This window comes from Balearica regulorum, chromosome 12 (assembly GCF_011004875.1).
Source record: "Balearica regulorum gibbericeps isolate bBalReg1 chromosome 12, bBalReg1.pri, whole genome shotgun sequence".
NCBI classification, from domain to species: domain Eukaryota; kingdom Metazoa; phylum Chordata; class Aves; order Gruiformes; family Gruidae; genus Balearica; species Balearica regulorum.
The window spans coordinates 7,264,258-7,280,919 of NC_046195.1; the positions used below are offsets into that span (position 1 = coordinate 7,264,258).

The following is a 16,662-nucleotide window of genomic DNA, read 5'->3' on the forward strand; positions in this document are numbered from 1 at the left end:
CCAGAGCATATTAGGCATAGCAGCAAGACAAGATTTGTAGGATGTCTAAAATCCCTTTCAAACTGACAGGATAAGAATAAACAGCTCCTGCTCCCCACCCTTAAAGGATCATGCAGTTTGGTTTTAAAATGCAGGAGGCTGAAGGATTCAGCACATGAAGGTATGATTGATACAAGTGTTAGGATATTTCTGGAAGTCTGAACCAAACCTGAACTGAATAAGGACTTCAGGAAAATTATATTCAGTGACTTCAATCTCAAGGAGTAGAATTGAGTACATAAATTGGTTTTGGATTTCAGAACATATGAATTTTACATTTCTTTTGCTGTCACTAATTGTAATGAATTTTCATTTCTCATTCTTAAAAAGACACAACGATACTGTTGTTTGTCATCCTTACTAGTTAACTAATTAAAGCTGGGTAACTTAGCATTTTCTTTTTAATCCCCATTAATATCTTCTTCCCATGAAGAAGAGATGCACCTCTGCAAATGTACCACTTTAAATGGTAAAGGCTTAACAGCACAATTGACATCTGATCCTACTATCTTAGTTGCCTACCCAGTTTTGTAACAGCAAACTTTTTGTAAGATTCAGTTTATATCAGGCACAGAGAATAAGGATTTTCAATGACTATGTTACTATGCTGGAGCCCTCATCTAAATTTTATTGTGGATGAAAGCTAAATAGAACTCTATGAAACAGTTCTTCAGTGTGTTCTCTGAGTTATACCTTTATTTATTTGCATGCAGAATTTAATATTTGCAAAAGATTTACAAGATGACTTATTGTCGTTCTTCCAGTTGCCTGTCAGAGATCCATTGGTAATCTATTGTTTCATGTTGAGTTTAAAGTCCCTGGTATTCTGTTTCGAAATTATGAAAGAAATACTTAATTTCACAGCGCTCTTGTAAGACCTCTCATTAGACCTATTATTCATCATTATGTAGGAATATAGAAGAAAACAGTAAATCTTCAAATTCCACTGTTGCATTTCTGTACCAGTATATGGGGAGCTTAACATCACAGAGGATTTTAATGAGAAATAAGTTAGAATCTCATCATTCTTATAGTATTACTTAATAACAAAGTAAGTTAAACACTCTTCTATAACTAGTTCATTTCAAGATGTTTCAGGAGCCTAGACTCTAACATGCACAATGCAAGATGTCTAAGCTATGTGGTAAGCTGCGTTTCTCTCCATGGTCTAGCAGTTGTTATTTGTACTGCCTCTTAAAAATAAAGCACCCAAGTCTTGCTACAAGGTATATGGAATTTCCTTCAGAACAGACCTAGGCAGTTGATTTGTTATGTTTTGCTCGGCAAAGGCATGTTTAGCATTTATCTGAATGCCATAGCATCACAGCACTATTTCTTTTGGACATATGTCACTTATTTTTCAGTGGTCCCTAAAACATATCCCCATGTGGGTTCCTGAGAAGCTTCTCCATCCTGGCATCTGGCCACTAGCCAGTTGAAACCCTGTGTTGCTCTCATACTGTACCTATTTAGATGGTGTTTAGTGCCCGGATTCTCCCAAATATAAGAGGACACTCTATTTGAATCTTTGAGCTTTTAAGAAGGCAGTACACGTTTGCCTCCCTCATGCCCCATTACAGTACAGTGGCTTAAAACCATTGCCCAGTTCTTTCATGACAACTAGATTGCAGCAATATTGTTAGCTGAGCACTGCTAGTCACTCTTATTTCAGTGCAGCTCAATTCAGGTGGGAATTACATGAAGGAAAAAAGAAATATCTTCTTTTTGCCAAAATAAAGCAGTTGGGTTTGCTGACTGCAGGAGAGGACCGAAGGGAAGAGGACTTTCATCACGTTTAATGTTTATTACAAAAGCCCATGTCACTTTTTTTGGACATTGGTTACTACAAAATGTACATCAGTAGATAGTTGCTGTTGTTTTTGCCTCCAGTTATGGGAGTGTTGAAATGTATGTTAAAACACTTGCCCATGAAAACTTGTGTGGAAAGGGTTTGAGGAGTTATTTTGGGATGCGTGCCCACATTAATCTCCACTGGAGAGAGTAGGAAGCCAGTGGTCTGCAGTGCAGCACTGCATTGAATCACAGTGTTATAGTTGTTGGACTACCAAGACATTCTTCCTTTGCTGCCAGAATACACGGGAGAGGGATACTCATTTGGCTGTGGCCTGGCATATCCATTTATAAATGTATTTTCTTTGTAAGTAGATGGGCTAATAAGCTGACACTGAATTGCCTTGCTTTTACCTGTACTAACAAATAAGTTTGGGGTTGTTTTTTAAAAAAAATTTCTTTTTTTATTGTTGTTCTTTGACAAAGTTCTATTCAAGAATGCTTAACCCAAACCAGAGAACTACAAAACAGGCATAGAAATCTCTGAAGTTCCCTGGGAATGGTTTTTTATCCCATTTATAGTTCAGTACACAGAGAATAATACTACAGAAGCCCTTGGAGTCACTGTAGCCGAAGTCTGGAATTGAGCCCCAAGGATCTTAATGGTAATTTCAATGGATGCCTGTGTTATATTTATAGATACGTGTTCCAGTTAGTATCTGTTCCACTGCATAGGGTTTTACTTTAGAAAATTAAGCATCTCTGACAATTGTAGATATGAATAGCTACCCAGAAGAGAAATATTTAGTCAATCCTGATGAGACTGTATTCCCTGTATTAACTTGGATAATCTATAGTGATCTCTTCCAAGGACTAAGAAGTCTTCCATTAGAGGTTGGCTAACAAATTTTAAAAGTGGTTTAGTTTGATTTTCAAAGTGTCCCTGTACAGACACAGCTTTATGACTTGTCTGTTCTGGAACAATGTATGAGTATTCCCAGAAAGTATTGTTATTTGGAGATATTACTTATGCAGGGAGATGTTTCCTCCACTGATACTCCAAAGCAAATATTTTGTTTTTGAATAAGCAAGCAAAGATTTCAAGTCCCCATTGCATACTCTCCTCCCTGTTGTATTCTAACACTGGTACCACAAGCACCTCAGAAATCTTGCAAGCAGAACAGATGGAACTTTGTGAAAGCTAATACTTTGGGATTGCACGTGTTCATCTTGACAGGGACACCAATTTTTTTTTTTTTTTCTGAGGACAGTGGTAGATTTAAGCATTCATCTACTATTTAATTTCTTCCTTAGAAAACCACAGCTATGAACTTCAGGATTTTTATATTGTTAGAAACATTTCTGCATGTTCAGAGAGCATTGCTAGCTCGTTATACTATGCTGTTGGTGTGAATCAGCCCTAATGTAGAGAATGGGCAGTTTCACATCAGGTTTTCTGTTTGTGTGGGAGCCATGTGGAGAGTTAGCTGTGGTAGGCTAATGATACGCACATCTATTTACCAATAAATTAAATATTTCTTTTGAGGGGTACCTTGTCACCAGGAACACTTGATCTTCACCTATGCATGCTGTAGAATGTTGCGTAATACTCAGGCCAAAAAAATGTATTCCCTGAAGCACAGCCTCCTATATTTTGTTCCTTTTTTTCTACGTGGAGGATATTGATGACTGGGCATGTAGTTACCATGTTTATTGAACAGCATGAAAGTTAATTCTCATGGTAAGTGCTTTAAAAAATGAAAAAAAGACTTGTGTTCTGCCAGACAGATGTTCTCATCAGACAGCTAAAACCCAATGTTTTCTCTCTCTTTGCAAAAGGAAGGTATCTTCTAACTGCACAATAATTATGTAATATATGTGATTTTTACTTGATGAGGGGTGTCTACCAGCTGTGTTACTAAGAAATAGCTGATTATATTGCTGAAATATGTTGTGTGATACTTTCCTTGTACATGTGCCTCCAATTAGCTTTGCTGAAATATTTGTTTTCCATGACCTTTTCAAATAGAATCTGTTATAACTCTCTGAGTGAGGCTGATGGGTCCTTGGTTTCCATGCAGAAGATGGTAGGTCCTCAGAACCATCATCTACCTCTTGATGTAAACTCCAATTAAGCGCTGTTGTAAGCCTACATATTGGAGAAACTCATGTATTTTTCAGGATTGATCAGGATTATGGAAAGGTTAAGAAAGATTGTTTTACAAAAAGGGTCTTTAACATGTAATCTCCGTCTCCCTCTTAGAACATCCTTGGTTTGGAATACTCAGATTGTAGCAAAAAAGTTCTTTAAAAGGAGAGCAAAATGTATGAAAATATATGGAATGCGTCTTGTTAGAAGTGGTGATGGTTTCTAATATGTAGAGCTGTGATAAGTAGCACCTTTCATAGTTTTCAAATGCTGAAACTGCTAGAACTTTTCAGTTCTCTGGGCTGATTAGTGTGGAACAGGCTGCTCTTAATTGTTGTGTGTGCAATGATTATTAGTGGATCTGTGAGCAAAGGGAATTTGCAGCCACGTTTACATGACACAAGTAGAATATACTAGCTTAGCATTGAGTAAGTACTTTCAGACGAGAACAGAATTGCTCAGGTCCTCACATACTTACAAGGTCTATCCAGTTGGTTCTGCACTAATGATACAGAACAGCTATGGCGAGAGTTGGAATTCCTTAAATCAGTAAATGGTGACAAGCTGGTATCAAGATTCCTGTAGTAGCCTGCTTGGAGAAGGGAAGGTAAAAAAACCAACCACCATGTGACTTGGCTACTTTAACTTTGGTAATTGTGTGCTGGGCTTCTTTTTATATACCTACAGATGCATGAGTGCATATTTTGTATCCATCCCCCAAGCAGTAATACCAATTAACTTGTATAAAATACAATACTAAATACATGCTGCAACCAGTTGGGCTATCCTCTGTTTATTGGAGGTGTTTTCTAGTTTCCTTTTGTTCTGCCTACAAAGGCTTTTGAAGAGTTGAGGGATCTTCTCAGTAAAATGCAGTATCTGGTTTTACTACTTCATAGAAAATTGTGGAAAATGTTACTTTGACTTTACAGTGTCCTTAGAAAATAACACAATAAAGTCAGGCAGAGGTCAATGATGTGATGAAGCTCTATAGGTCCCTAATTTGGAGCTTAGTAACATTTTCTAAAATGACTGCTGCTGTAGAAGGCAACATAGATTCAAGAACTGAAAGATGCACTTTGCGCTGTGATTTCTTGACAAAACATTGTTCAGTTAGAAGTGAGATTGTCTATCTATAGTGTCAACATAAGAGATCGTTCTTCTAAAAATTGTAGTTACTAAGCACACTTTTAAAAATGATGCCAGGGCTTTGGCGAAAATTGCACAGCCTGTCAATCTGAAATCTTGAAATGAACTTAAGATAGATTTGCAGTAGTTTCCACACAGTTACATCCCAAGAATATCTCTGTCAATTTGGAGAGAGATATGATCTTATTTTTGTGATTCATTTTACCTTTTACATAATTGTTCTCTGCCTGTAAACCACATCTGAGAAATTTAAATGAAGTAAGCATTTGTAAGAATTAGCTAATACTTTCAAAAGGTGAAAGAGCAGGGAAAATCAGACTAAAATGGCAATTTCAGTGCAACCTGAATCTTGAGAGTCATCTTTCTGGGTTATTTCAAAAAAGTTAAAAAAGAACAATTAATTCAATTTCTCTAGCACTCAATTTTATTTTGTGTTTTCTGTGGGTTTTTTTTTTTTTTTTAAGTTGGATAAATCTGATCTCCATATAAACTACCTTTTCAGGATCTGAGAGTTATAAATCATATCAGAATTACTAATCAACTTAGCACTGCTACTCCAGCACACTTCCTTTGCAACTGATCTCAATTAACTAACTATATGTCATAATTCATGCCACAACAATATAGTTTATTTGATTATCAAACCTATTACTATGGTGTTAAATCCATATGTAAGCTTATTACTGAGTTTGAGGTCTTTAGTGAATTTTAGATCAGGTTTGTTATCATATTTTTACTTTTATGATTTTTTTATTACTAGTGCATATTCAGCAAATACATAATGAGTGTTGTGAACAAAGATTAAGAAAAATGAAATTTAGAGGAAAATTAAAGAAACAAATCCTACTGGTCATATATAATATGACTGTAGCTCACAACCCATAAACGAGCACTTTCTTGCTTTTCACCTTTACTTACAAGATTAATGTCACAACCCTTGTTAGATGTTTAATTAAATTTTATGTATTTCAACAAAGACTGAAGCACAATTGTTTGAATTGTGGCACCCTCCAGCATAATACTATTTTTACAAGCCAAAATTTGCATCTTATGAATGCATATTTTGGGAAATCATATGTATGGCCACTGTTACATTTCACAAACTTTGAGTTTGTCTCCTAGATTTTCAGAGGACAATTAAATGTTATACAATTGGATGCCAAATAATCAGGTTACACATTTTTCCACTGAAGTCCAAAGAAATGACCTGAAATTGTTCTTTCAGATGTGGAATTAAGAAAGAGCTCTAGAAATGGGACCAAAATTTCAGACAACACCAGAATGGCCCTCAACCTCACAATTCTTGTTTTCTTTATGGTCTTTGGTGCTTCTGTGTAGAAGCACAACTTCATAGAAGTGTGGGCACCTTCACCTAGATTAGTCAGTAAGGCAGTGGATAAGGCGTGGCCCTGAGGCACCAGGGAGTGCCCCTCTGCTTCATGCAGAGACTGTTGAGTCATGGCTGCCTATCACAGGGGGGGCATGAGTCACCAAGCTGTTATGCAAAAGCAGATGATTCTAGAGGCTATGTTTAAAAGACAGTTGGTAGTTGCACCTGTGAACGTAAGAGGCTTGATCATGTGCCTTGTGTACGTTTTTGTTTGTGGAGTATACTTACTGGACTCTTGGGGTGGGTTTTTTTGTTTTCTTGGTGGTTTGTTGTTTGGTTTGGTTTGGGGGGGGGGCGTTGTGAGAGTATAGGCAAAGAAATGAAAACTACTGGATCTTGATCAAGCTTAGATTGGAGACAGGCACTGAACTTTTTTGGACTGCAGTAGTTCTGGACACACCCAGAAAGAGAACTTTAAAGTTTTCAAAGCATCTAAAGTAAAACAGAGAGGCACCTTCAGGGTTAGGTGGAGTAACTTGCAATTTTTGTTTTAATGAAAATGTTTGCTCCGTGTAAGCATCAGAACTTTTCATCAGATCTAATGCTAGATTTCTCTGTCATGCAACTTTCAGAGACAAGTGTGTGTTTTAATGTAGTTAATATTTGAAGAGATTAAAACTCTGGTGGTAGGTGTCAACAGTTGCAGTCCAAGCTGTTGGATGTATGCACAAATTGTGTAGCTAGATAAATCTGGTGCACTGTGAGGTGCTTTATCAAAGTCTTGTGAACGTAGTGAATTTTGGATGCAATCCAAAGGATTTGCATTGAACATTGTTTAATAGGTGTGAACAACTAAATTAATAGATACACTATACTTTATCAATGTGCAAGGCAAGAGATTCAAAGGCAATCTTAAAGGGTATAATATTTTTCTTGAAGTATTTCTAAATATTATTTATTCATGATTTTTCCCCTAAATAATAGAAAAAGAGACCTTCATACATCAGTGGAAACGTGACTTTGGAATCATGCTCAAGTTTCATAGATACTTCAAGTTGCCATTGTCAGTAGCTGGCAAGATACATAATCTAACCAGAAAGATAAATATTGAAGGAAATTTAAGTTGGCTTGCTATATATTTAAGTCAACAAGATAAAATAGGCTAAAAGCTCAGAGCAATTCTGAACTTAGTTGTGTTAGCATATGCTTCCACATGATGTATCTTACATCCTTGTTATGAGTTAATATAGAGGGTCTTGGATTGTTTCAATAGGCACTGTACATATGCAAATGTTAAGAAATTTCTGTTACAGGTAGTACATAGATGCGGATGGATATATGTGAGTCAGCAGGACTTATAAGTTGATGCTAAAATGACATTGGAATTTGTGAAAGTGAAATCCCATCCACTCACAATACACAAAGGGTATAGTCACATGAAAAATTGCATGTGAGTGGTCCCGTGATATTTAAGAGGTTAGGATAACTAATTCATTGGCTTTCTGCAAATTTTCAAAGCACTTTGTAGGAAGACATTTCTTTAAGTTAATTAGCCAAGGGAGAAATCTCACTGTTAACTTCCCAGTAGACTTTCTTCCTCTTTTCTTTACGGTGAGTGTTGCAAGTAAGTGTGAGAGTAAATTTCAGGAAATATCAGGACAATGGATGGTTATGATTAGCTCGTGACTTGGTACTGTAGTTGCTGAGACTGGTAGCAGCAGTTTGAAGGTCACTCACCTTCAGTGTGAAAGGGGTGGAGACTTTAATCAGGGTCTTTTTATCCAGTCTCCTTTTCTGTGACCTGATGCACGTTTTATTATATGCAATGAAACACATGTCCCTTTGTCATGCCATGGTTGTTCTGGAGAGGAGGTTTGAATTCTGTCTGATCCTGTGTGGTGGGTTGGTCGGTTTGTTTTATTTTGGTGGGATTTGGGGTTTTTTTCTTTCTTTTTTTTTTTTGGGGGGGGGGGGGGAGGGAGGGGAGGGTGTGTGTGTGTATTATTTCTGTTTTTTCCCCTACCCAGTTTCACAGATGTTGTTATCATCCCACTTGGAGGTGAAATGGGAAAGATTGCTGAAATGTCAAATACTTTAATGCTGTGGAGAAACTCTTGCTAACTCTGCTGCAGTACAGGAGTGTGGCTTGTTCCAGTTGAGATAATATCTATTCTGCTGTAAATAGGGTTACTAGAAAGTCTTTTGCTAGGCAGGTCCATAGTGCTTTTAAGCCCTTTGTGGGAAGGTAATTTGACTTTTACATTTGCAAGACTTATTGCAGTGACTAGCACATAGTACAGCTCCTTAGGCTGTTGAAAGTTTCCATGCCAAAATCCATGTTATTTAATCCTAGTGTTAACTGTCTAGCCATTTCAGGTGTTCATTTTGCCCTGGACCTTCTGGAGGGAAAATGATTGTCACATTTGCACATTTTCTTATCAAAAACACTACTGCCAGAATGAGATTTCTTTCAATAGGCTGTAAGCACCTAAGCACTTAAATAATTTTGAAAACAAGCTCTTAAGTCACTTAGATACTTAGCAGTTTTTACACTGTGTACTATAAATGATATTTCAAAAGAAATGCATCTATGAGTTACAGTAAGAAGTGTTTTGAAAAAGGCATTGAAATACTATTGAAAGTTGAGTTTGTAATGCAATCTGCCATTGACAATGAAGATACAGATGAACTGAAAAAATTGAAAACATATGCATGAACTTTAAGCACTCTTTTAAAGAACAATCTCCAGAAACACCAGAGTTCCCTCCCCTGCTTCTTTGCAAAACCAGATCTATATAATAGTATCTTTTCTGCTTTTCAAATGAGATGCAATTTACAAAGTGGATTAGGTACTGCACACTTCTCTTTCTGTGAGTTTGTATTCCGTAACAATGTTCTGCTGAGATTGTCCCCCTCTATACAAGGATGTTGGATAAAATTATTATTGTGGAGTGAAAACAACTGAAAGAGAGTACATCTGGAAAAACAAAGAATGATAAGAACTTGAAACCGTGTTGGTTACAATCCACATTACATACATATCCTCCATTTTCAATAAATGATATAAAAGACTATTGCCTCAGTATGTCTGGTAATTAAGAGTCAGGTTACAGGAAGTGAGACATTTGTTTCTCTCACAATTCAAAATGTCTGTTAGTAAATAGTATCCTAGGGTATCTAAATGCTTTGCATTAGTGCTGTATACGTGGACTTGCCTAACATTTAAAGGAGTGTACCATTTTCTGATACTATGTGCTAAAAACTCAAATGGTGTAAGGTGTTGCAGGAGATCTAGGCTAAAAATCTGTTTTCAGAAGTGCTACCCATCTTTTAAAAAACAGTTTTACAACATTAAGCTGTGAAATTGGTGAATAAGTTTGAGAAAGCCTCTTGGATCTACTGACAACAATGGAACTGCAGAAAGAAAGGATGAAGTTTAGCTAAGCCCTCATGCTTTCTTCCTCATGACTAACTCAAACCTGTTAGGTGCAGAACTTTTGTTATACTTTCCCAAATACTCAACTTTTAATATGTTCAATTAAAAGAAATCAATTAATTAAAAAAATAAAGGAATTTTCTTTTAAAGTTTTTAGAAGTATTTTTGATTTCCTAAACTAAATTTTTTGTCCTTTGATTTTTTTGGGGGGGAGGGGCTGAATATTTAGTTTGTCCAGTTACCTGCAAACAATCCACGCTTTCTAGTAGCAGGATCAGTACTTTATCTAACTGCACATTTTTTAAGTTCTTGTAAGTCTTTTCCCTTTGTAGGCAGATTTTAATTATCTGGCTACCTGACAGAAATTGAGAGCTCTTTATCTATCAACACCAATGTTCTCTTGTTTCTGTTCATTCCACTGCATTTCAAGGATGGCAAGATACAGACAGCAGTTGACCAAGTTCTGAAATGTATGGATTTAGATTCAGTCTTAATAGCGTTTTATTTCCTCTTATCCTCCCTTCTTCCTCCACAACCTCCTCCTGCCCCACTCAATTTGTATTGTATTTCCCTACTGCAAGGATCTCTTTCCTGCCTGAAAATTCTGGTGCAGCATTTTAGGTGTCCGAGACGTGATTACAAATTTATCAAAATAAGAACTCCACAGATGTCCGAATGTTTGAGAATATTTCCAAACAAATGAGAGTGCACCTAGGTAATAATCCTTTCAAAGGCTGGTAGGACTTCTCTGCATTTGCAGTAGTCATGATGCAATGATAGTACTTAGAAATAAGGTTCAGTTGAATTTGTGTTCAGAATGTGGTTTAACCCCAGATTTCCTCCATGACTGTGGGCAAGGCATTTAACTTCATTGTGGCTGGGTTTCCCATCTGTCATAGAGAGGGGACAATGCCACTCTTTTTTTATTGCAGATTGTATGAGCATTCACAACAGAATCATCCTTGCATTGCTCACAAAATGGAGAGTGTATTCATAATATTATGATACAATAGAAATTGGTAACCCAGTTTCAGTTCTATGAATTCTAATAACACAAAACTTTAAAGCTGTTTTCTTTATTGTGATACAAGTGACATACCAAGAATGTGAGATAAAAAGGCAAGTAAGTTTAACATCAGATTTGCATCCTTGGGAATCAAATCGAGAATTTGCATCCCATGGTCTTTCAGCAAAGCACTTTGGCTCTGTTGAAGTCCTGTTGCAAAAAATGGGGTATGTCTGGTCTATTCATGTAACGTACACTGGATTTCCAGTTTGAATTGCTGCAAAGTCCCAAGAATTGAGGTAGAGATGACTAATGTAGGTCTGTATCCAGTTTCATAGACATCCTGGAAGATACTGAATAAGCAGTGTTAAATGTTTTTCTTTTTCTGTAGGGTTTGTGTGTGATCGGCATTGTGCTGTACCACAGTGAAGAGGTATTTTCCACTTCAAGAGACCTGGCATTAAAAGATCATGGTAGACAGGTTAATAGTTTCTTTGAGGTAAGTGATGCAATAAAACATTTAAAATCTTACTGAATATGTTCTTAACACACTGCAGTAAATAGCAATTTGACTGTCTGTTGCTTTGGTGTTAAAAGTGTTCATATCCTAGGAAGATAAATAAAAATCTTGTCCAAAGACCAAATAATCAAGCACGTGCATACCAGGCATAGCATTGTTTGGTGACAGTAAAAAAAGAAAGTTCTCAGTGTTTGTTTATGGTTAGAGCATCTGTTAGTGTGTGCCAATGTGATGGCATATGTGATTGGGAAGTTCCTTTTTTTTTTTTTTTCTTTTTTTTTTGATGAGGCTGTACAGCTGCAGTCACTAGGCTTAAATTACTGATTTACATGTTTTACTACCTGTGCTGCAATTCATTCAGGGGTTTATATTATGCATTCCTGAAACAGCTTGCCAGTGGGCAAACATAGGAAAGACCTTTCAAATAGCTTTCCTGACAAAGGAAACATTGAACTGTTTCTAAGCTGGTCTGTCCAGTTCTGTAGTTGGGCAAGCAGATTCAGAGGAAACAGGCAGCTGTGGTGCTACGTGAACAAAAGTTCACCTCCCGTGAGGAATGACAGCTGCATGCTCTTTCATTTATATGGAGATACTGTCAGCGACACCTCTGATCTAACCTTCCTTCTTCGGAATTTCATACATCAATCTTTGAATTGCAATTCTGGCACTCCCCTAATATTCCAGGGCAGATTACATATCAAAATGGATCTGTCACACATTATTGATGCTACCTGTGTTAACTTTCCTGTTGAGAGTTCTCCCTGCAGAGCTCCTCCCATGCTGTCCCAGACCTAGGCTGTTCTGCAGACTTTCATTTGGGAGGAAGTCGGGAATATGAGACAAGAGCCATACTGCACTAGTCAGTACTAATCACTTGGGTAAAATACTTTCACTTCTTTCTGGACAATCCACAGTTGGCCATGATAGCCCTTCTAAGGGACAGCAACCATGCAAGAGATCTATTTTGGTACCCTCCAGCTTTGTTCATGGAGAGCTAATACTCACTGCAATGACAGAGGAAGAATTCTGAGAGGTATTCCTAAATGAGGTGTTAAACAGCAAACTACTTCTTGCTACTCACTACTCACTTTGCTCTGTGCTCTCCTAGTTAAACAGAAATTGGTATTGCCAGTAAAAGAACATGAGCATGTTTACTCTTTGCAACTTGAGTAAACTGACAGTTTAAAGCCTAACTTTGCTTTAAACTAGGTACTTGGCTCCAACTAGTGCCATAACTGTGAGAGCCTGGATTGTACCAGCAAGGCTCTTACACAGAGACCTGAGTTAAACAGCCATCAATCAGCTGCAATTGGTACCTGACCTGTTTATGTATACTTGAAAAGTTTGGCCTCATTTTAAGGAGCACTTGTTCTTTTTGGCTTTTCTGCACAGTAAGAATACCTGAAACAAACCCACTGAAATTGGAGAAGTCTATTTTTGTAGCTTGGGAGGCCTAACATTAGTCAAGCATGACAAATAAAAAAGCCTAGTCCAGAGAAGTTAGCCAAAGCAAGCTGCTGAGGGAAATAACATTAAAAAAATTAAATTGCTGCACACTGGTTTGAAGCTAGAGGCTTACTTCAGGATAATTTAAGTATTACTGGCAGATTTCCTGTGTGTTTGAAAGAGTACGTTGATACCATTGTTTCTGAGAGATCCAATTGCAGATACAGAAGCGAACTTAAAACCTAGCTTCATCGTCCCTGAGGATGTACATACAGATGGTGATTACAGTGCAACCTCATTAAAGAATGGTCAGGAAAAGCTTGGCACGGAGTAATCACAGATATACTAAAAGTTTGCATTTTAGAACCAAAAACTTTAATCTGGTAAGTAATTTGCTTTGAAGATTACAGTTCTCACTCAGTTGAGAACTCCCAACCTTGTGCATGATTTCAGAAGAATTTATGCATTCATAGTAGTCATTCAGACTCATGAGAAAAATTCTGTCCTTCTGTTGAGCATGAAAGCATTCATTTCCTTATGCAAAGTTTAAACTTTTTTTGACATGCTCTGAGGGATTATAGGGAGAAGAAGCCATAAGGGAGCAGGGAGTGGGTAGGAAGATTCTGAAAAGGAAGTTAAATGTAATTTGCAGAGGATGTAGGCTGGGCCTGTTGGAGACTGAGTTCTGCCTGCTTTGAGGCTTGTGTTTTCATTGACCATAGTTAGGAGATCACTTGAGCACTCAAAAAAGGGATGTGCAGGTCAGCTAAAGACAGACCTGATGATGTCATTTTGCAGGTTGGATGTCTGAGTTCTGTTTCTATTTCTACCTTTGATTTCGGGTGTGATTGGCAAATCAGATTCTTCATTCATGCCTTTGGCTTCCATCCACCACTGTGTTATTAAGCCTTGCTCTGAACTGCGCATTTTGACTTTTACTGTGGTTTCTTTATGGTACCTTACACTGGCTCCAATTTCAGTCACCTCCTCTGTATTTTACTTTTATCACAAATGATAGCTTGGTGATAGCTTTGTAAAAGCTTCCTTCTAATGGACTTTTAAAGTATTTTAATTGTTTTTTTCCTAAATTAATGTGGCAGTAAGGAAATAATGACTTTTTTCTTGCCCTTGAATGGTTTATTGCTTTGAGAGAGAAGGGGCATAGAGATAGGCTGTATGCAATCAGTACTTACCTAATAATTCCTTTTGCTGTATGTTGGCAAGAACACACACAGAAAACTCAAGAAAAACATTCTAGTAGAAGAATATTTGTATTGGTGGTAATGAAATGCTTAGTCTAAAAAAACTTTAGGAGGTCTGTCTGAAAATACCTGAAACGATGAGAAACATTTAAAGGGTTACTGTGTAGGGAGCAAAGGAAGGAGCTGTGAGTAGGAAGCACAGCTGGATTTTGTCTGGTCCATTAGTTTGCAGATGGATTTTGTGTCCAAATCTATCAGTTTTACTTCTGCATTGAAATTCAGCAAATCATTAGCAGCTTTCCTCTTTATAGAGGGTCTGAAGCATACTCTTTGTAGACTAAGAATTCAAACTCTTGATAGAAATAAAGATATCTTAATCCTACTTCTCATACCTTTCTGTGTTTTCTGATGAAGGGGCTTGCTAGCAGGGGGCAAACCAGTCCCTGGTGCAAATTATAGCAAAGAAAAGACGGAGTTAACTGAGCCTAACTTGTAATGGGCTCATAGGAGTCATTACAGTGGTGAAGCTTGACAGAACAAAGTTTGTTTGGGCTTGGTTCCCATTATGACTCCTTTCAGATTGAAGATGGGGGGACTGGGGTGATGCTTGGCTGCTTATCCCGAGTCTCTGGTGAGCTGTGTCTGCTACTTTCCATCTTCTGTGCCCATTAGATTATTCAATTTCTACAAGTGTTAGGCAGCTGGGGAAGAACCTATTTTCTGCAGAATCATGGTGGTTCTTTGCATGTTTCCTGTGTGCTGGAGATGGAGTGTTCATCTGTAAAATGAGGAGCCAGAGCTAGAAAAAGACGTAGTACACAGATGGGTGAATTCTTACTTAGCACTTTAGAAATCTTGCAAAGCATATGTCAGTCTGACACCAAATGCTGAGGTGTTAAAGTATGCACTGCCAAAAATAATTTAAACCTAAAGTTATGTGAAATACTATCAATGTATTCTACTTGGTACACTTTTGCTTTATAAACAGACAAATACATGTATGTACCTTGCACTTCCTGCTGTGAAGAGGACATTTCATACAGTTTAGTAAGTCTGCTTTGCTTAGTAATAGTATTCAAATGTCTAAATAAGTTCTTGCAGTATGAAACCCTCTAATAGGCTGTAGATGTGTGGTTTGTATTAGTAGTAATTATATCTTCTGTTTCACTGTTTGGTTTTTCAGACTTCTCAGTTCCCTAGCAGTGCTGGGATTTCAGTTTGTCATCCCACAGCCTTCAGTTGAACACAGAAAGGTAAGCATTAGAAATACTCAGCTTTGTATACTTAAAGGTAAATGTAGAAAACATTAGACTAAGATGCATAAAGCAATACAATCTAAATAAAAGAGGCTCATCATGGATAATTAGCTGACTTATAAATAGAAAAAAAGACATTTTATGGATTGTTGTAGGTCACAAATAGATCTACGTCAGCTTATTCAAACTTGGGAGAATTTTCGTCATGTAAGACAAAGGGGAAGAAGAATTCATGTCAGTGAGAGTAGCACTCAAACACGGAATGATTAGCAGAAGCATTCAATTGCTCATAGGTAGCTCTTTCTCTTACCGAGATGGAGATGTCTGAAATAGAAGTTGGACCCAAACCACACTGTGTTGCTAGATTTAAATTGCTAGAGATTGGAGCTGGAAACTGCTGAACTTCCCTGTTGTGCTCTTGTGAATGGTTCACTCATCATAAACATTGGCATGTCTAAGAGGGCTTGCAGCCTGCACACTTTCTATCCTGCTCAGCATTAGTGAGGTCTCATCTGGAATATTTAGATTAGGTTTTTGCACTGCTTTTCAGGAAAGTAGTGGACAATTTGGAGAGAAATAGAGGGCAGCAGTGATTATCCTCAAGAGGTTTTAAAATCTTACCTCTGAGGGAAGTTTGAATGAATTCAGGTAGTTTAGTCTAAAGATTAGAAGACTGGTGAGGAGGCAGATGTAACCTCAAAATATTTCTGGGTGCTAAAAAGGCAGCTATTTCTGTCTGTGGTGGAGTAAATGAGAAGAAATGGATTTAAACTGGGACAAGACAGACTTAGGTTTGATGTTAGAAAAAACTTGTCATGGTAAAGATATAAAGAAGAATAGATGATATTGACTGGATAATATTTAGAATTTCCATGATAGAGGTCTCTGTGAATGTGTTGGAGAAATGTTTGTCAGGAATGATGTGTTACTGATTCTACTGGAGACTTGAGGGGTGACCCCTTGAGTGCTTTTCTCTTTATGGGCTCTGACCTTTTATCTATGTTGCTCTCATCTCTTAATTGGTGTTCAAACACAACCAGTTAATTATTAAAGGTATCAAATTACCTATTTTAAAAAGTTTGTTTTTTTCTATAGATTTTAAAATAATAATGCAAAATGCATATTTAATTTAGGACTGTACTTTTCTGAAGGAGATAAGAGGCAAGTTTGTGGGGTTTCCTTTTTTTATGTGCATACGCCACCATTTTTAGGGCAAAAAATTATTTGTACAATAACTCCATAGGTATCGACTAGAAACCTGAAGCTGTCCGATAGTCATAGTTCCTGAAGAACATAGCTGTCATGTTCAACAACTTGTGCAGCCTAATTGTAAGGCAA

General features: G+C 37.2%; 1 protein-coding gene across 3 annotated transcripts in view; it reads left to right on the plus strand.

Annotated features, from left to right (window-relative positions):
• Positions 1–16,662, plus strand: part of THSD4 (thrombospondin type 1 domain containing 4) — a 307,576-nt gene that overhangs the window by 9,818 nt on the left and 281,096 nt on the right. For all 3 annotated transcript variants that reach the window (XM_075763902.1, XM_075763901.1, XM_075763904.1), the window contains exons 2-3: positions 11,292–11,399; positions 15,252–15,321. In XM_075763902.1, coding sequence (XP_075620017.1) covers positions 11,371–11,399; positions 15,252–15,321 — 99 coding nt within the window. In that variant the 5' untranslated portion in view covers positions 11,292–11,370. The remainder of the gene's footprint in view (positions 1–11,291; positions 11,400–15,251; positions 15,322–16,662) is intronic.